Genomic DNA, 23,844 nt, shown 5'->3' on the forward strand with positions numbered 1-23,844 from the left:
GGTTCGAGTCCCGGTAGAGGGATACATTTTCTCTTGTCCCCGTTATCAACGCCCGTCAGCAGCTGAAGGTATTAATATATAATTTTAATTTCGGTTACTTCAAGGATAGCTCCAAGCCAGACGCCCTGTAACGTGCGTTGCACTAACCCCAAACCACCGCCATTTGCGACTTAAGTGGTGTCAACGGAGAGCTCATTGCAGGGCAGGGTGGAGGTGTGTTGTGTTTTCTTATGAAAGCTGGTCCTGCATCGGTGCCAGTGATGATCTTGTGTTGGTAGAAGGAGGCCAGTTGAGGACCTGCAGCCGGCCGGAGTGGCCGTGCGGTTCTAGGCGCTACAGTCTGGAACCGAGCGACCGCTACGGTTGCAGGTTCGAATCCTGCCTTGGGCAAGGATGTGTGTGATGTCCTTAGGTTAGTTAGGTTTAATTAGTTCTAAGTTCTAGGCGACTGATGACCTCAGAAGTTAAGTCGCATAGTGCTCAGAGCCATTTTTGAGGACCTGCAACCGATCTGTCTGCGCGCTAGACAGGCAGGACCTACACCTGCAGTTATGTTCTATTGTGCTATTTTGTATGGCAACAGGAGCACTCTCATGGTTGTGCACGCACACTGACTACAAAACTGTAACTCAGTCTTGTGATTCGATCCCTTGTGCTAGCATTCACGAACAGCGTTCCAGTGGGTGTTTTCTAACAGAATAACGCTCGCCCTCATATCGCTGTTGTAACCCAACATCCTCTACAGTGTGTATGTATGTTACCTTGGCCTGCTCGATCGCCAAATCTGTCTCCAATTGAGCGCATATGGGAAATCATCGGATGACAACTAGAGCGTCATCCACAAATAGCATTAACCGTCCCAGTATTGATCGACCAAGTGTAACAGGGGTGGAACTCCATCCCACAAACTGACATCCAGCACCTCTACAAGCATTGTTGCATGCACGTTTGCAGGCTTGCATTCAACATTTTGACTGTTACATCAGTTATTAATGTACCAGCAATGGATAATCTCCTGCTTACATTAACCTGTGATCTTGCAATGTTAATCACTTAGATATGTTAGCCACACAAATGTATTCCCGAAATTTCATTACTCTACATTTTTTGTTGCAGCGATTTTTTTTGGTTGTGCATTTATATCACTGGACTTGCGTAAGACATGGATAATAATGGGATTAAAGCACTCAAGAAAAAAAGTTTAGTTTGAGGGGACGAAAAGTTGACGATCCAAAAGGAAGTGAGGTGGTTTCTGCCTCGCTACCGACTGCGCAGGGAGCAGTTGCGGCCTTAATTGGTTTGCCCTTTTTGCTGCTACTTCCGTGAGAGGGGGCCGTTACACGCGGCACGCCCTTCTCCCCCGTCATTACATTAGCGTAACGGCGGGGTGTGTCCGCATGGCCACCCTCGCATGAGTCAACGCTCGGATGGCGCCATCGGGCGGAGCGGATTGTTGCGTTCTGAGCGGCGTGGGCAGTGAAGATGTCTGCGAAGGGTCTTCGTGCGGGACAGAATGTGCACAGCCTCTATCGTCCGTACACATACCGGGTTGAATTCTCGTTGTATTACTGTTACGTAACAGGTAAAAAATCTGAGAAAATAAAGCTGAAACTGCGTTTTTACAGAGTGTAATACGAGGCGTGTTTTTTTTTTAAGTAAGTACCGTTTTCAAATTTAAAAAAAAAAAAGACGTGCAGAGATATCTCAATAATTTTATTTTTACATGAAAGCTTGTACCTTAATCTACACACTGACGCCATTACAGTCTGATTCTTCCTTGTTTACTTTGTGTACTGAGTGTTTAGGATGCCTTCGATAATCGTGAGTCCCGCCGACTGTGAAGTACGGGCTGCTATAAAATTTCTTAGTGCTAAAGGCCTAAAAGCGATTGATATTCATCGTGATATCTGTGCAGTTTACGGAAAAAACATCGTGAGTGATGGAATGGTAAGAACGTGGATGAGAGCATTTATAGATGGCCGCAGAAATGTGCATGATGGACAACGGAGTGGGCGTCCTTCGGTCGTTAATGAAAGTTTTGTGCAGGAAGTGGACAATTAGGTGAGAGAAAACAGACGCTTTACGATTTCCTCCTTGCGGAATAACTTTCCTAATGTTTCTCGTAGTGTTTTGTATGGCATTGTGACCGAGCACTTGAATTACCGAAAATTGAGCGCACGTTGGGTACCGAAAATGTTGAAAGATGTGCACAAAACCAAACGTTTAGACAGTGCATTGACTTCACTTGAGCGGTACCACAACGACGGTGACGATTTCTTAAGCCAAATTGTTACGGGCTATGAAACATGGGTGGCCTACGTCACACCAAAATCAAAGCAACAGTCCATGGAAGTTGAGCAAGGGCATCGTTTTGCTGCAAGACAATGCCCGTCCGTATGTGGCGAATCAGACCAAAGATCTCATCACATCTTTTCTATGGGAAACTCTAGATCATCCTCCGTATAGCCCCGATCTTGCGCCCAGTGACTACCATCTGTTCCTGCACTTGAAGAAACACCTGGGCGATCAGCGTCTTCAAGACAATGATGAAGTCAAAACAGTGGTGATGCAGTGGTTAACAAGTTAGGCGGCAGACTTCTATGAGGAGGGTATTCAAAAACTGTTACAGCGTTATGACAAGTTCCTCAATATTGACTGAAATTATGTAGAAAAGTAGATTAAGATACAGGCTTTCATGTAAAAATAAAATTATTGAGATATCTTAGCACGTCTTCTTTTAATTTCAGAACGGTACTTACTTAAAAAAACACGCCTCGTATATCCCCCTTTAACGTGACACTAACTGTAAGTCCTTTGACGGTAAAATATATGCAAGTTAAATTTCTAACAAAGGAGGGACACATCACATAGCCGACAAAAAAAGAAAAATATTTCGCTGCTAAATTCAGTGATATGGTGCAAGTTTATTCTTTAGTGTCGTAAGATAACTTTTCTAGTCGGAACCTTGAGATAATAATAGCTGGAAAATAATAGTTCGAAAATAATAAGCTTCTTGGCACCGGACCGTGCAGTTGTTACAGTTCATGAAAACATGTATGAAAATAATAATGATAATCGGTCTTCGCTAAAAAATTATAAACTACAGGCTCGAATGATGAACGTTGTCATTTGGGAACGATATTATTCCAATCATAAATCGAGAAGTATTAAATACAGCTTTCCTGTTTTCTGCAGATACCGACTCCAAGGAGGGAAATAAAACTGCACATTGTTGTATATGTAATTTTTGTTTAAACATATACTATGGGAGAAACATTTTATCTAACGTTTTAAATTCCTGCAATCGTAATCAATACTGACTGCGTGAAAGGGAAGAAAACAGCATATTTTCACAGTAGAGCACAACACAGGATTTTCTATCTCACAGTCCGTTTCAACACATAACCTGTTCACCATTAACTATGTTTACAAGCGCTCCAAAAATCTGACTTTTGTCGATACCGCGTAAGGATTGGTCATGTAATCACTGCAAAATCGATCCTGGAATTCCGTTCTAGCTGTCGGTTTTCCATTTCCACAATCGATTTTCGCTTCCATATAAACGCACAACTAGAGATGGGCAAACTGAAACACGAAACTGTTTCGAAACAAATGTAACAGTTCAATGTCATGTTTCGATACGCTGTTTCGAAACAGTTTGTGTTTTGTAATCTAATAAACCTACACATTTTATCATCTTGAATGTCTACTGTATAAGTATGTCCATATAAACATAAATGAGGTGCGAGAGCGCTAATCATGTCGCAGAATGTATGAAACTATCACTTAGGCGTCTTGGCAGTTTCGTATTTCCTGCAGCCAAATAATTCGAATAAATAACAAAGTATGACAGAAAAAATTTTGTCTTTCAAGGTGTTTCGAACCGTTACTATAAATTCACCATGTTTCCCAGCCCTTCCCGTTCACCATTACACTATAAGTGATATGTCAAACAGATTGCTTGCAATTATACCTACATCAAATTTATGTATATGTGTAATAAATGTCACTCTACGCCTTTTTTTATTCAAAATATTGTAGGCTTACTTGCGTTTCTTAATATGATTACTGTACATGAACAGAGAAGCGTATGTTATAAAAAAGTGTAATTTAACTGAATGATTTTCACATATTTATTATTTTGAATGTGAATAGTATGCGTTGTTTTATTGTTTGGTTAGTGTTTATAAAGCAGCAGATGTTACGCCATTTCGGAATAGGACAGTCAGCTAGAAACGAAGCTTTATTTTCGGATATCTTAAGCTTCATGCTAATGCTTGTCGAAAACATTTAAACATTCTTGAAAGTGTTTCATGAAGTGGTATGTTGTGTTTCAGTACCTGTGCCGAGCCCGAATCTCGTCCGACACAGAGCGGAATGAAACATCACTGTTTCGATGCAATTGGTCCGTTCCAAGCACAGGTGGACTGAAACAGCCTTATTTTGAAGCAACGATACAATTTCTGTGTCTGGCTCGAGATCGAATCTGGTCCGGTTATCCGAGACAGGGGCGGAATGAAACACCACTGTTTCGAAACAGTGAACCACAGCCGTTCCGAAACACTGAAACAGTTCCACGTATCGATACACTGTATTGAAACACAGAAACAGTGGCCAAGTCTACGCACAACCTTTTTTGAAACGTGCTAGAACAGTCCGGTTACGCCTTTTTTTTTTTTTCAAAATTTTTCACTGGTGTGGACGGAGTGACTTATTGCACAGTGAAGGAGAAGCAGAAAGACTAAGCATGAAGCTGCCTAAGTCTAATATTTAAGTGAAGTGATATTGTGATTGTGCTGATTAAATCATAAACTAAAGTAGTTGTTCTCCAGACACGATACTTGACTCGGCTAACATATCCGCTTCAGTCCTTAACCTTTGAACATGACAGAAAGAAGTGGAAACGCTTCATCGGCTGTTAGATCATTGTAACTGCCCTCACTGGCGCTTCAGATTTTGGATGTAAATCGAAAACAATGGTAAGTTACCTTTTCTGGATGGCTTGGCGCATAAAAAAGAACGTGGGACTTTAGGACATAGCGTATGCCGTAAACCTACGCGTACGGACCACTACCTACCTCCATGCTACTATTTCTCATCCATACAACCCACGAGAGTTTTACGTATGCTGGTCAAGAGAGCTTATGCTATTTCGGATTCTGATAATTTGGTGCAGGAAATGGTGTATCTTAAGGTTGTTTTCAGACAAAACGGATATACTGATCGTTGTTTTCAATTTGGACCACCATGAGAACCAACAATAGACACTTGTAAATCAGTTGCTTTTTTACCCTTTGCGTGGAGTATTTCTTCGAACATGTCAAGAAACCTTAGTAAATACAATATTAAAATCGTCCCTTAGCCTTTGGCCAAAACTAGAGCCCCTCTTTAACCTATTAAAGATGATTTGAAATTGAGGAATTCTGGCGTACATAAAATTCCCCGTCATTGCGAAAAGGCTTATTTTAGACTGTTCGTGCGGTTCATGGCCGACATGTGGAACATCAACGTGACACACGTTTGCGCCAGCCTGAAAAACCTGCTGTCGCTGAACATCGTGTTAATGAAGGGCACAATGTGTCGTTTAAGGAAACGCATATTACTGCTCCGGCTTCCCGTTACTGGGATTGTGTACTTAGGGATCCATTGAAAAAGGTTATTTGATTACATTATTAATAACGATAAAGGTTTTCCTATAAGCTAGATGAGGTAGCCTATGTTCGCAGATACAAAATAACAGTGGTCTGGGTTTCGACTGGTTGCATCTTAATTTGCGATTCATCGCTTTTATTCTACCGCCACCGAGCTGGAATTCATCGCTTCGCCGCCCTTTCGCTTCTCGTGCACGCGCAGCGCTCTGTTCCCGGAGTGTAAAAGAAACCGCTGTATCTTCTATGTTACCTCAGTTCCGACGAGACTGTGCATCTGCAATCTCACCTTAAAATAACGGCCAGCTGGAAAAGATCGTGGCGTCAGGACGATTAAATCCAGCCGCATACCGGAGAAGAGCATAGACGTAGTGCTTGATTAAAAATATATACACTATAAGAAATCTGAATGTTTATTGGGATATAACGTAAAAATTTGAAGTAAATTGTTCAAGAACTTTCTGAGAGTTTTGCTAACAATATTTCCCAATCTTTATATTATATACATTTATGTACTCCATGTTTTAAGAAATATGTAGCCTACGTCTGTCCGAATGTTAAATAGAGCATCGAGTAAATACACTCCTGGAAATGGAAAAAAGAACACATTGACACCGGTGTGTCAGACCCACCATACTTGCTCCGGACACTGCGAGAGGGCTGTACAAGCAATGATCACACGCACGGCACAGCGGACACACCAGGAACCGCGGTGTTGGCCGTCGAATGGCGCTAGCTGCGCAGCATTTGTGCACCGCCGCCGTCAGTGTCAGCCAGTTTACCGTGGCATACGGAGCTCCATCGCAGTCTTTAACACTGGTAGCATGCCGCGACAGCGTGGACGTGAACCGTATGTGCAGTTGACGGACTTTGAGCGAGGGCGTATAGTGGGCATGCGGGAGGCCGGGTGGACGTACCGCCGAATTGCTCAACACGTGGGGCGTGAGGTCTCCACAGTACATCGATGTTGTCGCCAGTGGTCGGCGGAAGGTGCACGTGCCCGTCGACCTGGGACCGGACCGCAGCGACGCACGGATGCACGCCAAGACCGTAGGATCCTACGCAATGCCGTAGGGGACCGCACCGCCACTTCCCAGCAAATTAGGGACACTGTTGCTCCTGGGGTATCGGCGAGGACCATTCGCAACCGTCTCCATGAAGCTGGGCTACGGTCCCGCACACCGTTAGGCCGTCTTCCGCTCACGCCCCAACATCGTGCAGCCCGCCTCCAGTGGTGTCGCGACAGGCGTGAATGGAGGGACGAATGGAGACGTGTCGTCTTCAGCGATGAGAGTCGCTTCTGCCTTGGTGCCAATGATGGTCGTATGCGTGTTTGGCGCCGTGCAGGTGAGCGCCACAATCAGGACTGCATACGACCGAGGCACACAGGGCCAACACCCGGCATCATGGTGTGGGGAGCGATCTCCTACACTGGCCGTACACCACTGGTGATCGTCGAGGGGACACTGAATAGTGCACGGTACATCCAAACCGTCATCGAACCCATCGTTCTACCATTCCTAGACCGGCAAGGGAACTTGCTGTTCCAACAGGACAATGCACGTCCGCATGTATGCCGTGCCACCCAACGTGCTCTAGAAGGTGTAAGTCAACTACCCTGGCCAGCAAGATCTCCGGATCCGTCCCCCATTGAGCATGTTTGGGACTGGATGAAGCGTCGTCTCACGCGGTCTGCACGTCCAGCACGAACGCTGGTCCAACTGAGGCGCCAGGTGGAAATGGCATGGCAAGCCGTTCCACAGGACTACATCCAGCATCTCTACGATCGTCTCCATGGGAGAATAACAGCCTGCATTGCTGCGAAAGGTGGATATACACTGTACTAGTGCCGACATTGTGCATGCTCTGTTGCCTGTGTCTATGTGCCTGTGGTTCTGTCAGTGTGATCATGTGATGTATCTGACCCCAGGAATGTGTCAATAAAGTTTCCCCTTCCTCTGACAATGAATTCACGGTGTTCTTATTTCAATTTCCAGGAGTGTATATGAAGTAAATCGGTCAAGTATTTTCAAGATTTCTGGTAACAACGTTTATCCTTTCTATAGTAAATATATACTTACAAATCATACACATTAAAAAATATATACCCTATGTCCACCTGATTGTTCATTTGCGTATCAGTTAAGAATCACATTGTGATACGAGTCTGTACCTGCTCCTGGGTATGCCTTACAATCCAATCTAACTGAAATCTTCCCATACCTCCCGGCCTTTTCCAGGTATACCTCGTCCTCTTGTTATTCTTGAACACAGTATTCGTTGTTACTAGCTGAAATTTACGGCAGAACTCAATTACTTTTTCTCCTCTCTCATTCCCAGTACGAAGCACATATTCTCCCGTATCCCCTTCTTCAACTCCTTCCCCTACCACCGCATTTCAATTCTCCCTTTACGTACAGAAGTACCCATTCAGTACCCTCGTATACACTACTGGGCATTAAAACTGCTACACCACTAAGATGTGCTACAGACGCGAAATTTAACCGATAGGAAGAAGATGCTGAGATATGCAAATGATTAGCTTTTCAGAGCATTCACACAAGGTTGGCGCCGGTGGTGACACCTTTTAACGTGCTGACATGAGGAAAGTTTCCAACCGATTTCTCATACACAAACAGCAGTTGACCGGCGTTGCCTGGTGAAATGTTGTTGTGATGCCTCGTGTAAGGAGGAGAAATGCGTACCATCACGTTTCCGACTTTGATAAAGGTCAGATTGTAGCCTATCGCGATTGCGGTTAATCGTATCGCGACATTGCTGCTCGCGTTGGTCGAGATCCAATGACTGTTAGCAGAATATGGAATCGGTGGGTTCAGGAGAGTAATACGGAACGCCGTGCTGGATCCCAACGACCTCGTATCACTAGCAGTCGAGATGACAGGCATGGCTGTAACGGACCGTGCAGCCACGTCTCGATCCCTGAGTCAACAGATGGGGACGTTTGCAAGACAACAACCATCTGCACGAACAGTTCGACGACGTTTGCAGCAGCTCGGAGACCATGACTGTGGATACCTTTGACGCTGCATCACAGACAGGAGCGTCTGCGATGGTGTATTCAACGACGAACCTGGGTGCACGAATGGCAAAACGTCTTTTTTTCTGCTTACAGCATCACGATGGTCGCATCCGTGTTTGGCCACATCGCGGTGAACGCACATTGGAAGCGTGTATTCGCCATCGCCATACTGGCGTATCACCCGTTATGATGCTATGGGTACCATTGGTTACACGTGTCGGTCACCTCTTGTTCGCATTGACGCCACTTTGAACAGTGGACGTTACATTTCATATGTGTTATGACCCGTGGCTCTACCCTTCATTCGATCCCTGCGATACCCTACATTTCAGCAGGATAATGCACGACCGCATGTTTCAGGTCCTGTACGGGCCTTTTTGGATACAGAATATCTTCGACTGCTGTCCTGGCCAGCACATTCCCAGATCTCTCACCAATTGAAAACGTCTGGTCAATGGTGGACGAGCAAGTGGCTCGTCACAATATGCCAGTCACTACTTTTGACAAACTGTGGTATCGTGTTGAAGCTGCACGGGCAGCTGTACCTGTACACGCCATCCAAGCTCTGTTTCACTCAATGCCTAGGCGTATCAAGGCCGTTATTACGGCCAGAGGTGTTTGTTCTGGGTACTGATTTCTCAGGATCTATGCACCCAAATTGCGTGAAAATGTAATCACATGTCAGTTGTAGTATATTTGTCCAATGAATACCTGTTTATCATCTGCATTTCTTCTTATTGTAGCAATTTTAATGGCCAGTAGTGCATTACTGGATATTAATATGGAGTGTGCCCATCCTTCGCCTTCTTGACGGCTTGAACTCTGCTACGGACACTTTCAGTGAGTTGTTTAAATGTTGAATGTATGTGGAAGAATGGCAGCCCATACATCCTCAACAGCTGAAGCCCGAGAAAATGGTGATGGACGCTGGTGTCTGCAACGAAGTTGACTTTTTGACAGATTGCAGAGGTGTTCCGTGGGTTCATAGTGGGACTCTGAGCTGGCTAATCCATGTCAGGAATGTTGCTGTCCACAGACCATTGCCTCACAGAGGCAGCTTCATGTCACTGTGCATTGTCATTGTGATACAAACAATCAGTGCTGTTTTTCTGTGGGAACGCTGGGGGATGCGTACCCCTAAACTTTTTCGTCAACAAAGTAATTTTTTTACAAAGTTGAGAACTTGGAAGGGTGCCAAAGATTTATTTCACAGACGTAAATTTTTTATTTCATTTTTTCGAGTTGGTAATTGCAATACGAACGATACCAGTGTAGGTTTTGGTGGGAAAAGTGATGTCATTGACTGTTTGAAGCATTTCGAAGCTGCTGCAATCGTTCTCCACAACTGAATCGCTGGCAGCCAGTTCGACAAGCATGTAGTGCCCTCGCCCGCTAATAGTGGGCGATGGTAGTGCTAAACGGATATGCGTACGCTCAAACGCTGAGCTACCGATAGATGTCTCTACGGTCCCGCTACTATGATCCTTCGCGATTCATTGCCATCTTTGTTCTGTTGTTCTTTATTCGTTTGAGTTTGCTGTTCCGTTCTTGTCGGTTGTGCGAAGGTTTACAGTGTGTCCTGTCTTTCGTTGCAACTTGTAAGTTAAGTTGGAGGTGAGAGATGAGCAGAAAACTAACAAACTATTTTACTTGTTCTCCTGCATCCAACATGTTGATGACGCCACATGGCTAAACGCAGACGTATGGTATCCCATGCTTAAGTTATAAGTAATTTTCGCTGCATTATATCCATTGTCGGAGTACTCTCAAACTTTTTTTAAGAAAAAAATCACTGCAAACTACCATCGTATTCAAGCGGTTCCTCTGCTGTCCACAGTACACAATGCTATAAAACGTGCTCATGTACTTGCACATTAAGTGTTTTCTCAAGTACAATAAGAGGACAGCACGCCAATCACAAGAAAAAACACTGCAAACTGTAACAACACTTCTTCCGTACTACACTATTGGCACTATGTATGATGGGACGTAGCATTCTCCACGCATCTGCCAAACCCAAACCATTCCATCAAACTGCCACAGAATGCAGCCTAATTCGCTTCCAGTCATCCACTGTCTTGTGGCGTCGCTTAGCATTGGTTACAAAAATGTGTGCCTTATGAGGCGCTGCTATAACATTGTACCCGATCCTTTTTAGCTCCCCAAGCACAGTCATTGTGGTAGTTGGACTACTGGTAGCATTTTTGAACTTGCGAGTGATTCCTTCCGCTGATATCATGCTACGTTTTCAACCGCCCTGCACAATGCTCGAAGGTCCCTATTCGTCAGTGCCTGAGGTCCACCAGGTCTTAAATTGGCTGTGGTTGTTCCATTTGACAATCACACCACCAGTAGTCGACTTGGACAGCTTCAGAAGGGTTGAAATATCCCTGATGGATTTGTTGCTCAGGTGACGTCCAGTGACTAGTCCAAGATCGGAGTCACTGAGCCACATGGAGAGACCCGTTCTGCTGCTAGTGTTTCTGTACTGGCTACACAATAATCTCAACCTCCATTTACGCTGGCGGGTCCGCCAGTCATGACTTCTAGTAGCCAATTCGACATTGCACTGGGGTGTCCGGATACTTTTCTTCAGATTGTGTATATTTGGATGTAGATGTAGGTCACTGAACAAAATGTAGACACTGAAATAACTGTTGTAATACTTATATTTGGCGTTGTCACCGTGTAATATTGCAAGACCTTCAAAATTAAAGAAAGCAAAAGTGCTTCTTTGAAATACGGTGATTCTGCACTGTTTGCATGAACCAACTCGATTTGGCATTGATGGCAGTGAAATACATTGCACCAGTGGTGGTAGAGTTAGGGCCGGAGGCTACGTTGTTGTTGGTGTTTATATCTAAGTGGTATTAAAGAATGTGCTTTTGATGGTTGCACGGAGCTTCCAAGAAATTATATCCGAACGTTATTGTCGCATTCAAGATGCTCTTATTCCACTCATCAATGAAAGGTTGTTAAAAATTAAAACGAAAATTTAAAAAAATCAAAAAAGAATTTAAAATTACCTCCGAACTACTGTTTTGCAAACTGAGACAAACTGTAAACAGAACTGTGATGACATAATGTATGACTTACCGAAAAGAAGTCTCAGCAAAATGCTTGCTAATTGTAACACTGGCACTGTACGTTGATGTTTGTATTCTTGATTTCTCGTTAAATTAAATCTACTTCTTTTCTTTCTGTGAATAAAAAGCATCGCTGTGATTTGTCTCATTGTTATTGTAAAGAGACACTGGGGATTCCCTTTCCTTCGTTAAGTGTCCCCTTTCCAATCCATAACGCGACACCACGTAAATTGAGCTTGTTTCTTCCTTCACTGTGCCGAAAAGTCTTTGGATTATAAAATCTTAAACGTGGCTGTAAGTTCAGCAACGGCACGACGACATTTACATTACACTTCCTACTCGTAAAACTTATGTTTGCTAGAGACTTAAGAACAGCTGATGTTGTTAGGAACTGCTATTAAAGTACACAATCTGGTGCACAAGACTTAACCGTGATGGTATCAGTAAAACATGGCTCATTAATGTCGGGTTACATGGACGTGTATCAAAAGAACCTGTCTGTTGCAAAAGCTCGGCGTTCTTGTTGCAAGCTAAAAATAATTTAAAAAGGATGTTTACAATTTACATTGAGACGGCATCGTTTATCTGGTTTGGGTAATCTGTCAATGGAAAATGAAAGACAAGAAACATTTTTTTTAATATAAAGAGACAGTTTTGCAGTCACAGCAATAAGGAAAACTCATGTAAGTACCTAATACAAAATTTCAGGTGACTAAGTCCGCACGTTTCAATATCAGATATATCGTAACATGGATATTTGTGACACAGTCATACGTATATTTTAATTTATTAAAAAAATGGCTCTGAGCACTATCAGAGTTAACATCTGAAGCCATCAGTCCCCTAGAACGTAGAACTATTTAAACCTAACTAAACTAAGGACGTCACACATATCCATGCCCGAGGCAGGATTCGAACCTGCGCCCGTAGCAGTAGCGCGGTTCCGGACTGAAGCGCCTAGAACCGCTCGGCCACCGCGGCCGGCTTTTAATTTCTGTTTCGTCTTACAATAGATTATATATTATTTCACTCTTATGTGATACTATTCTGTGTTGTAATTAATTAATTTTTAGTGTTATCATCATGCAAATGAGAATGTTGTTTCACTACGTAAATACAGACTTTTATAAAAAAAACTGTTTGTTTTTGTGTTCATATTAATTTTTGGATAGTGCTCATCATTTGTTAAGAGCAAAGGTGTGTGAGCGAATGGCTGTTGAAATACAGGGTGTTTCAAAAAGAAAGAGCAGATTTCAAACATTTATTTCTCAAAAACTACAAATGATAGAAACACAATTCCAACGGTCCTTCACTCAATATGAGTACCAAATGTTACACAACAAATATCAAAACTGTACCTCAATATGAGCACCATTTGTTACACGACAAATATCAAACCGGTATCTCATTTCTTGCCACACACGACGCAACTGGTCTTTAGTTACCGAATTCACGGCCGCAACAATTCGATGTCGTACCTCTTGAAGAGTAGCGGGCATAGGTGGGACATAAACACAGTCCTTTATGTACCCCCACAAATAAAAATCGCAGGGAGTAAGGTCTGGTGACCTGGGAGGCCACAGACGATGACATTGATCTTGTGCTCCTGCTCTTCCAATCCACCGTCCTGGAATGGTGTTATTTAGGTACCGTCGTACAGGTTCAGAGAAGTGTGGTGGGGCGCCATCTTGCATGAAGATGAAGTGATTTGAATCTTCCTGAAGTTGAGGAAATAGCCAGTTTTCTAACATGTCCAGGTAAATGGTTCCTGTGATAGTTTTCTCCATGAAAAAGAAAGGTCCATAAACTTTGTTTACCGAAATTGCACAAAAGGCGTTAACCTTTGGTGAGTCTCTTTCATGTTGAATAACGTCCCTCGGAGTTTCACTCGCCCAAATTCGTACGTTATGCCGATTAACTTTACCAGAAATGTGAAACGTTGATTCATCTGAAAAAATTAATCGTTCGGCAAAATTGTCCTCTTCCATGTCCTGTAGAATTGCAGTTGAAAATTCGAACCTTTTGTTGTGGTCGTCAGGACGCAATGCTTGCAATAATTGCAGTTTGTACGGCTTCATGTGCAGACGGTTACTCAGAACGCGCCATACCGTTGTTTTAGACATGTTTAGTTCGTGACTTGCCCGTGCCGTGGATTTTCTAGGGCTCCTTTCGTAAGCTGCACGGACACGCTCGACATTTTCATCCGATGTGCGTGGACGACCCGTGCTTTTTCGCTTGCAGATGCAACCATCTTCTACGAATCTGTGATGCCACTCATAAATTTGCTTATGACGAGGCGGCTGTTTGTTGAATTGACGGCGGAATGCACGTTGCACACCAACAATGGACTCTAACTTTGCAAATTGCAGCACACAAAATGATCGTTCCTGTGGTGTCGTCGCCATTTTCCTACAAACAAACGCCAGCGCCACTGCGGATTTGCATGGAACTTCTGCGCGGACCATTGAAAAACTTTGAACCTTTCTCTGACAAGAAACGTTTGAATTGTGTTTCTATCATTTGTAGTTTTTGAGAAATAAATGTTTGAAATCTGCTCTTTCTTTTTGAAACGCCCTGTATTGATATATCAAAGAAAATATCGTTAAGATTATATTTCTCTTAACTAAAGTATTGAAAGATAATGTAGACTGGTTTTTGGAAAAAGTTTAGTTATTTCGTGATGCAACTGCTTTCACAACATTTTACAAAAGGTGGATTACGACATGAAGAGTGTGCCCTGTACCGTACTCCAAAAGAACGTTTTACTTGGTCGCTATATGTAAACTGCTGCATAGATGGCAGATCTTACGCCGCACTTAAAATGACGGGGGCTGTTTCTCGGTTCCCTTTTCCACGTCTGCATATTTCTTTGACACAGAATCCATTCTCAAACGACAAGCCATTAAAACGTGCATGTGCCGAATGTGGCGCATTTCCCGTCCTCTGATTTTGCTAAAGCGTGCTCCCTCGTGACTGCGTCAGTCTAACTGCTGGCACACCTGCCTCTGACTACAGCCACCTCTTATTTGTAGCCATGGCGACGGTGGAACGGGGACTACTTTGCAGCAACAGTCGCCGCGTTCGCTTCGTTCACTGCAGTCAGAGCTTGCTGTCTCCTGAAAACTTTACACAGATATGTCGGAAACAGAAACTGAAGTTAATGAATTGGTCGCCGAATCGATAATTGGTTTTAATGGTAAGTTATTACAATACTCCACGCAAGCAGTAGTAAACTGAAAACAGATCTCTGTTGCTACAGGTGTAGCTATTTTCTTTGAAAGATATTAATGTGTTAATGTAAACGTTGAGCGTACAGCATAAGTTAAACAACACTAAATTAATTTAACTTAGGAAGCAACAGTTGTTTTGGTTAAATACCCGCAATGATTATAGTATGACAATAATAATAATAATAATAATAATATGTGGCCACAGATACACTTTTTTTTATTTATTTATTATTATTAGTGTAATAATTTGCCGGCCGAAGTGGCCGTGCGGTTAAAGGCGCTGCAGTCTGGAACCGCAAGACCGCTACGGTCGCAGGTTCGAATCCTGCCTCGGGCATGGATGTTTGTGATGTCCTTAGGTTAGTTAGGTTTAACTAGTTCTAAGTTCTAGGGGACTAATGACCTCAGCAGTTGAGTCCCATAGTGCTCAGAGCCATTTGAACCATTTTTTGTAATAATTTGACTAGATTCTGGTTACAGTAGATTAGTACACAAATTATCGTAAGTTAGTGGAACAAGTATGAGGAAGTGTGTCCTTGTTTATCACCATTGTTTTAAGCTCAAAGACGTTATTTTCAGTATTTTTGTATCATTGTTAACACTGTCGGGATCGTCATCTATTGCTATACATATTGGCGAAAAATAAATGTATACGTAGACCTACATGAAAATAAGACGTTTCGAAATTCGCATTACACAGTATGTGGGGTCATAGCGGATACCAACTATAGTACGTCCTAAATATTTTCTATATTGTTCAGATCCCTAATGCTGAATTGGTAGACGTCTGAAAACTTCCAGTCGCTGTAGTTTGTGTTTGTCCGGTGGCAACCTGTAGTGGTCAAACTCACAAGGTTAGCAATAGCCATTGTTGAATGGCGCGTTTTTACTGTGCTGTGCTATGTTAGAACTTTCTGTTAGAATATCCATTGTGGTCGCTACCGTACCTAAAATTCCGCCTCGGGAAGTTCACAATCCACAACGCGGCCGTAGATGCTCTGTATGAAGGACCATGCAGTTTGCTAGATAGTAGCTGCAGTGCGCGAGAATGCGGGGTGTGCTCTCTCCGTTTATTCTCATACTGTGTTTGGTGAATCACACACTGTACTAAAGAAGAATGGAGAGCATTCAGGCCTACAAACAGTGGCGCGCTAAACCTGTCGGAGGCCGGGAAAGACGACCTTCGGTGTACATTTTCTAGAAAATGATTAATATAGATGCAATCGCTGAAAAAAATCAAATAGTTATAATATGTGTACTCTACGCTCTAGTAATCGTAATATACATACTTGAAGGTGTAGGTGGGAAACTTACATTAGAAATCAGCAATTAGCACGAGAACCATCAGGTACACTGCAAAGAAACAATAAAGAATGCAACAAAAAATTATCTTTCATTTTATGCCTGGAAACAAAGCTTGTAAAAATATAATATCAGTTGCTTTGTTAATCTTAGTACGACGTCCCAGTAATACCATAGTTATCATTGATATTACCAGTATTTAGCCCCTTTATTTTGCTGAAATTCTTTTGAAAATTGTCTTTCAGTTGATAAAATAGACTAATCGACTAGTCGTTCTCAATTCATCGTAGAGGAAGATATCTTTTTATACTTTCAGCTCAGAGAAACTCTCGCTTGATGCGACTTACACACAAATAGTCAGAAAGTATGTGATTTTATACAATGCATTTTAACCGTCAGCTGTTTGGTGTCCCATTAGTCATCTGCCAGTTTTGGTTATCAACCATCAACCAAGATATAGGGTACAACAGATTAGTAAAAATACCCAATATGATTTTTAAAGCTTCCCATATCGAAATTATCCACAATTGTACAACCAATTTGTTTTAGAATATTGACAGTCATATTTTATATGAAACATACAGACATCTCACGAGATGTCTCCTGTGATATCTGTTTATTTCACATAAAACGTGACTGTCCATATTCTAAGACAAACTGGTTGTACAATTCTGGATATCTTCGGATGTGGGATGTTTTTAAGTAACCTGTTGCACCCTACATCCAGGATGACGGTTAATAACCGAAAGCGGTAGATGAATAGTGGGACAATAAACAGCTGACGGTTAAAATGCATATTATAAAATACGTTACAGCCGTTGAACCTCACCTTATGGATCCATTACAAAAAGTATTTGATTATCTGTGGTGTGCAGAGTGATGATTCATGAGGTCCCATTTAATCAGTACTCTGAACTCTGCTTTTTGTCACTTTTGCTAAACAGAACAATCTTCCTACCTTTTTTAATATTTCCATTTTTGGCTGAAATCACCGATGCTGTAACAGCTTTATGATCGCTGATTCCCTGTCCCGGGATAACTGTTTCAAATAGTTCTTGTCTGTTTGTCACCAGAAGGTCTAATATGTTATCGCCATTAGTCAGTCCTCTGTTTAACTGCTCATGGTAGTTTTCAGATAATGCACTTAAAATTTTTTTCTGGACTCTTTGTCCCTGCCACCCATTATAAACATTTGAGTCTCCCAGTCTATATCTGCTAAATCAAAATTTCCACCCAAAACTATGACATGGTCGGGAAATCTAAGGTGTTCTGCCACAAGAGCTGCTGAGCCAGGGGGCCTATAGAGACATCCAATTACCATGTTTGAGCCTGCTTAAATTGTGACCTTCACCCAAATTACTTCACATTTCGGATCTCTGTCAATTTCCTTCGATACTATTGCACTTTTTATCGCTATAAACATGCCTCCCCCTTCACTGTCCAGACTGTTTCTGTGGTACACATTCCAATCTGAGTTTACAATTTCATTACTGTTTACATCTGGTTTCAGCCAACTTTCCGTCCCTAGTACTATGTGAGCATAGTGACTGTTTGTTAATGAGAGCAGTTCTGGGACCTTTCTATAGATGCTCCTGCAGTTTACTATTACCACATTAACATTGTCATTCCCTGTTGTGCTTTGCCTACTGCTACCTTGTCGCATCTCAGGAGGCGTCTTGTCGGGACTAGGGAGGGAATCCTCTAACCTAAAAACCCCACATGCGCACTCCACACATATTCCGCTACCCTTGTAGCCACTTCCTGCGTGTGGTGCACACCTGACCTATTCAGGGGACCCTACATTTCTCCATCCGATAGCGGAGGTCGAGAAATTTACACCCCCGATCTCCGCAGAATCGTCTGAGCCTCTGGTTTAAGCCTTCCACTCAGCTTCAAACCAGAGGACCACGATCGGTCCTACTATAGGACACTATACATACTATAGGACACTATGTACACTACAAATAGTTAGCACAGATTCCACCCTGCAAGCAAGGCTTTCTGCCTTCACAAACTCCACCAACTGCCTGTATGAATGATGACCTCTGGACCCAGACGGCAGGAGTCATTGGTGCCGACATGAGCAACCATTTGCAGTCGGGTGCACTCATTGCTCTCTATCGCCACTGGCAGGGCCTCCTGCACATCTCGGCTGAGACCCCCAGCAGACAGAGTGAACACTGGCCTTCTTCCCTGAACTTTCCACTATTTCCCTAAGGGGCTCCATCACCTGCTTAACATTGGAACTCCCAATCACTAATAAACCACTCCCCTTGTCTGCCTGCTTGGACCTTGCTGAAGGAGTGGCCACATGTCCTCTCACAGGCAGAGCGGGCGATGCCACATGGCCAGCCTTCGCATTGACCCTGTGCCTCGTGCAATGCGAATGCCGTTGAACCCGCCACTCCTCTTGGGGAGAGGGTGGCCCAACTGCGCCCGGTACCTGTGAAGATGTCTCAACAGCAGGGGCCATGGGTGAAACATGTAACACCTGGGGTGTACCATGTGACGCACCAGACTCCCCACTGCTGCTATGCTCTGAGGTAGCAGCCTGAAGACGTCTGACTGTGGCCATCAGCACGTTCAGCTGTTCGCGGACAGTGGCCAGCTCCTCCTGCGTTCATACACAGCAGCCACACATCGTATCCATCCTAAGAAATCAACAATTTACTGTAGAGAGTTAAGTAATCAATTTTTAACTAGACTGCTAATTCACTAAAGTCTGCTGATAGCTGACTAAACTGTGGTTACTAGACACTTCTTGTTGGAAACGATGAAAATAAGCACTAACTGTCTCTGGACTGTATTCAAAACAAACACGAAATCTATGGAACACCATTACCAGTACTCGAAAATTAAAGCTTCCTAAAAGCAAAAACACGTGGAAAAAGAAGTGACAAGTAAGAAAAACACAGTTAATACTTAAATTTACATAGCTTGCTGCACAGGAGATGTGAAGCAGATGGCAGTCCACTCCTTTGGTCTTTGTGAAGAACAAGGATAACTTATGACATTTCTGTGTCGAATACTGATGATTGAACAAAATCATGAAAAATGATGTCTATCTATTGCTGCCCATCATAATACCTGCTTGGAAGGAGCTAAATATTTTTCAACTGTGGACATGCAGACTGTAGTGTCACCGCCAGACACCACACTTGCTGGGTGGTAGCCTTTAAATCGGCCGCGGTCCGTTAGTATACGTCGGACCCGCGTGTCGCCACTGTCAGTGATTGCAGACCGAGCGCCACCACACGGCAGGTCAAAAGAGTCATCCTAGCACTCGCCCCAGCTGTACAGCCGACTTTGCTAGCGATGCTACACTGACAAATACGCTCTCATTTGCCGAGACGATAGTTACCATAGCCTTCAGCTACGTCATTTGCTACGACCTAGCAAGGCGCCATTACCAGTTTATATTCAGAGTGTAATAATGTCTAAACAAGAGCGATGTTCTCCAATTGTGGATTAAAGTTAAGTATTCCAAGAACTATGTTCTTTTCTTTATAGGATAATTACTTTACCTTGTTCCAGACCTCACGCCAATCTGCGTCTTGCCAAGTCACAACACAGACAGGCTACTAGCAAGTAACGGTTTATGAGGCTGACTGGGAAAATACTGCTTAATAACTCCTGATGGTCTCTTAAGCTTAAAATTATGGTATTTGGACTGTGTAATTCTGTTACCACCTTCAGTCATTTGAAGGACAACCTGGTTTGAGATCTTAAATGGATGGCATGTCTTTGCTACTTGGATTATGCTCATTTTTCTGAAGACATCTGAAAGACATCTACAGCAACTGACAACAGTCCTGAAGTGTGCTCAGACTGCAGGCCTCGATCTGAAACCAAAAAAGTGTCTCTTCACTGCCAAAGAAACAAAAATCTAGGGGCACTTGGTATATGGTGATGGAGTCTGTCCTGAAGCAGAGAAAGCAAGACCAGTCACAGATTTTCCTACTCTGTGGCATTTTCGTTATGTGGGAAGTTTTTTTGAAATGTGCTTGTACTCTGGTGATTCATAAAGCACTTCTGCACCAAGTCACATCTCTTGCAAGAACTCCAGCACAGAGACACCAAATTTTTTGGGAACAGCATGAAGGAAAGATATTTTCTTATCCTTAAGAAGGCGTATGGCCTTGCTGCAGTGGTAACACCAATTCCCATCAGGTCACCGAAGTTTAGTGCTATCAGGCTGGGCTAGCACTTGGATGAGTGACCATCCGGTCTACCAAGCACTGTTGGCAAGCAAGATCCACTCAGCCCATGAGGCAAACTGAGGGGCTACTTGATTCGGAAGTAGCAGCTCCAGTCTCGTAAACTGACGTACGGCCTGGAGAGTGGTGTGCTGACCCCACGCCCCTCCATATCCTCATCCAGTGATGACTGTGGGCTAAGGATGACATGGTGGCCAGTTGGTACCATTGGGCTTTCTGAGGCCTATTTGGATGGAGTTTAGTTTAGTAGTTTAGTTTAAGGAGGCATTAACATCTTTCCCAGTCGTAGCATTCGATGACAAGAACACTGGGAAAGAACTTAAGAACTTCACACCAAAGCTAGCAGTATGGGATAGGTGCAGTTGCATGGTAAATCAAGGGGGGGGATGCTGGAAAGGTGATAGCTTATGCTTCCAGGATACTCTACAAGCCTGAGATGAACCACTCCACAACTAAGGAAGCGTGTCTTGTAGTTGTTTGGGCCATCAAAATGTTCAATCCATATTTGGCAAATCGTTCACTGTTTTGATGAACCACCATTATGTATGCCGGCTGATTAACCTGATGGATCTGTCAGCTCAACTGGCAAGATGGCCACTGAGGTATGAAGTCACAGTGGTATACAAAGGTGGACACAAATACAAGGATGCTGACTGCCTCTCAAAGAATCCTTTAGTGGAATGCAGCATTGTGGATGAAATTTCAGTCATGCTGCATTAAATGACATTGCTACTGAATAGAGGGAAGCTCCATTGAAGGTGAAACTATAGAAGCCTTGAAGGAGGCAAAAATGACCAAACGGGAATTTACATTAATAAACAGAATAATGTATAAGAGGAACTATGATCCAGTGTGGCAGAAAAGGTTGCTTGTCATCCCAGCTCATCTACAGCTAACTATTGTGAATAATTTCCATGACACTCCATCATCTGGTCACCTGGGATTTGTGAAGACTCTAGACAGAAGTGGGTGTCACAGAACAGATGTCTGCCAACCCATTAAGACACTATGCGATGCAATGTAAGAAAAAAATGATCTGCAAAATATGACGATACAATTACATAAATGAGGAGAATGCTGTTTCCATCAGCAGCTTCCATTACATCCAGGAAGTCAGATTTTCTTCCTCTCCTTAGTCTTTCTCTTCTTTTGGTTTGCCTATTTTATTTCTGGATTCATTAACTGTGTTGGATTTGTTGTTGAGAGTACATAGTTCAGCCTGTACATATGCTCCTGTTCCTGGCTACAAGCTCACACAAACAACTTAAAACTATCCTGTATTAAATGTAGCTTGTAGGTTTTAATATTCCTTTACCACTATCAGTACTCTTAGTTTTCATAATACTATATTCCATGAGTGTTGGCTGTGAGATTGGAAATTGAAATATGTAGAAATGTAAATGCTTTTACTAGAAAAAGATTTTGGGGTGGGATCATGACCACCATGACCCTCACCTTTACTTCCCCCCCCCCCCCCCCCTCCCACCCCACAGTATTCTTCTAGACAAGGGAAGGAACTTCCCAGATATGTAAAATCTGTTATTGATAAACAGTCTAAAATTACATATAAGATTGCCTGTGCTGTCACTGCTGACTATAAATTACTGTTACATGTGGCGTGGTCATATCATGAAACTACCTTCAGTGCCATTGTGGATTTCTGCCAGCGGCATCTGGGAACTTTACCTTTTACTGGAGAACTACGAAACATTATTGGGAAAAAATTCAACAGGAACTGTACTTCTGTCACTCACCTGTGCTTTTTTGTCACTGGACAGCTTTGCATTGGTTGGGGCATGAATAATATGATTGTGTTTATGAGATCACAGGAGCTCCTATTAATTATAAAACATATGGGTGAGCCTGGAAGTTAGATGAATGGCAGTCTGACTGGAACACTGAAAGCACTGAAAGGTGGGTATGCAGCATATTTCCAAGCATTAAGGGCACCTAGCATTGTCCTTACTCAAGGTATGGTTCACCTGTATATGCAAAGACTCAAGGATTGTCTAGGTGCATACATACTGGTGTGGGCAATGTAGAACAGTGTAGCAACAACAGGTCTAAGAGAAGGTATAGTTGTAGTTAGTTGGCAAACCCTGAGTTCCTCCAAGGCTGCCAGTAATATATCAAGCAATATAAGAGGGAAGTTATTTACTTAGAACTTTAGTTAATTGCTTTTAATTTATTATATTTTCAATATTCTGTTTTACTTCTACATAGATATTAACAATGGTCACTGTTAGTATAATTTATAGCAGTATATATAGTAAACTGAAGAGCCAAAGAAACTGGTCCACCTGCCTGATATCAAGTAGCCCCCATGAGCATGCAGAAGAGCCACAACACAATGTGACATGGACTCAACTAATGTCTGAAGTAGTGCTGGAGGGAACTGACACCATGAATCCTGCAGGGCTGCCCATAAATCCATGAGTATGATGGGGTGGAGATCTCTTCTGAACAGCATGCTGCAAGGCATCTCAGATATGCTCAATGTTCATGTCTGGGGAGTTTGATGGCCAGTGGAAATGTTTAAAATCATATGAACATCCCTGAAGCCACTCTTTAGCAATTCTGGGCGTGAGGGGTGTCGCAATGTCCTGCAGGAACTGTCCAAGTCTGCCGAAATGCACAATGGACATGAACGGATGCAGGAGATCAGACAGGATGCTTATGTATGTTTCACCTGTCAGAGCTATATCTATACATATCAGAGGCCCCATATCACTCCAACATCTCACACCCACACCATTACAGAGCCTCCATCAGCTTGTACAGTCACCTGCTGTCTTTCAGGGCCCTTGGATTCATGAGGTTATCTCTATACCCGTACACGTCCATCTGCTCGATACAATTTCAAATGAGATTCATTCGACCAGGGAACATGTTTTGTCATCAACAGTCCAGTGTGGGTGTTGATGGGCTCGGGCAAGATAGAGCTTTGCATCATGCAGTCATCAAGGGTACATGAGAGGACTTTCAGCTCTAAAGGCCCATATCTTTGATGTTTCATTGAATGGTTCATACACTGCGACTTGTTGATCGCCCAGTATTGAAATTTGCAGCACTCTGCAGATGGGTTGCACTTCTGTCATATTGAACCATTTTCACCAGTCATTGTTGGTCGCATTCTTGCAGGATCTTTTTCCAGCCACAGAGGTTTCGGAGATTTGATGCTTTGCCAGATTCCTGAGATTCGTGGTATCCGCTTGAAATGGTCATATGGGAAAATCCCCACTTCATCACTATCTCATGGATGCTGTTTCCCATCGCTTGTGTGCCAACTATAAGACCACATTCAAACTCGCTAAAATCTTG

General features: G+C 43.1%; 1 protein-coding gene across 1 annotated transcript in view; it reads left to right on the forward strand.

The window, feature by feature from the left end:
• The first annotated feature begins 14,853 nt into the window (after nucleotides 1–14,853).
• Nucleotides 14,854–23,844, forward strand: part of LOC126416461 (cilia- and flagella-associated protein 52) — a 125,504-nt gene continuing 116,513 nt past the window's right edge. The window contains exon 1 of the mRNA XM_050084196.1: nucleotides 14,854–14,970. Within this exon, the coding sequence (XP_049940153.1) occupies nucleotides 14,910–14,970 (61 nt within the window). The 5' untranslated portion in view covers nucleotides 14,854–14,909. The remainder of the gene's footprint in view (nucleotides 14,971–23,844) is intronic.

Source organism: Schistocerca serialis, chromosome 8 (assembly GCF_023864345.2).
Source record: "Schistocerca serialis cubense isolate TAMUIC-IGC-003099 chromosome 8, iqSchSeri2.2, whole genome shotgun sequence".
NCBI lineage: Eukaryota > Metazoa > Arthropoda > Insecta > Orthoptera > Acrididae > Schistocerca > Schistocerca serialis.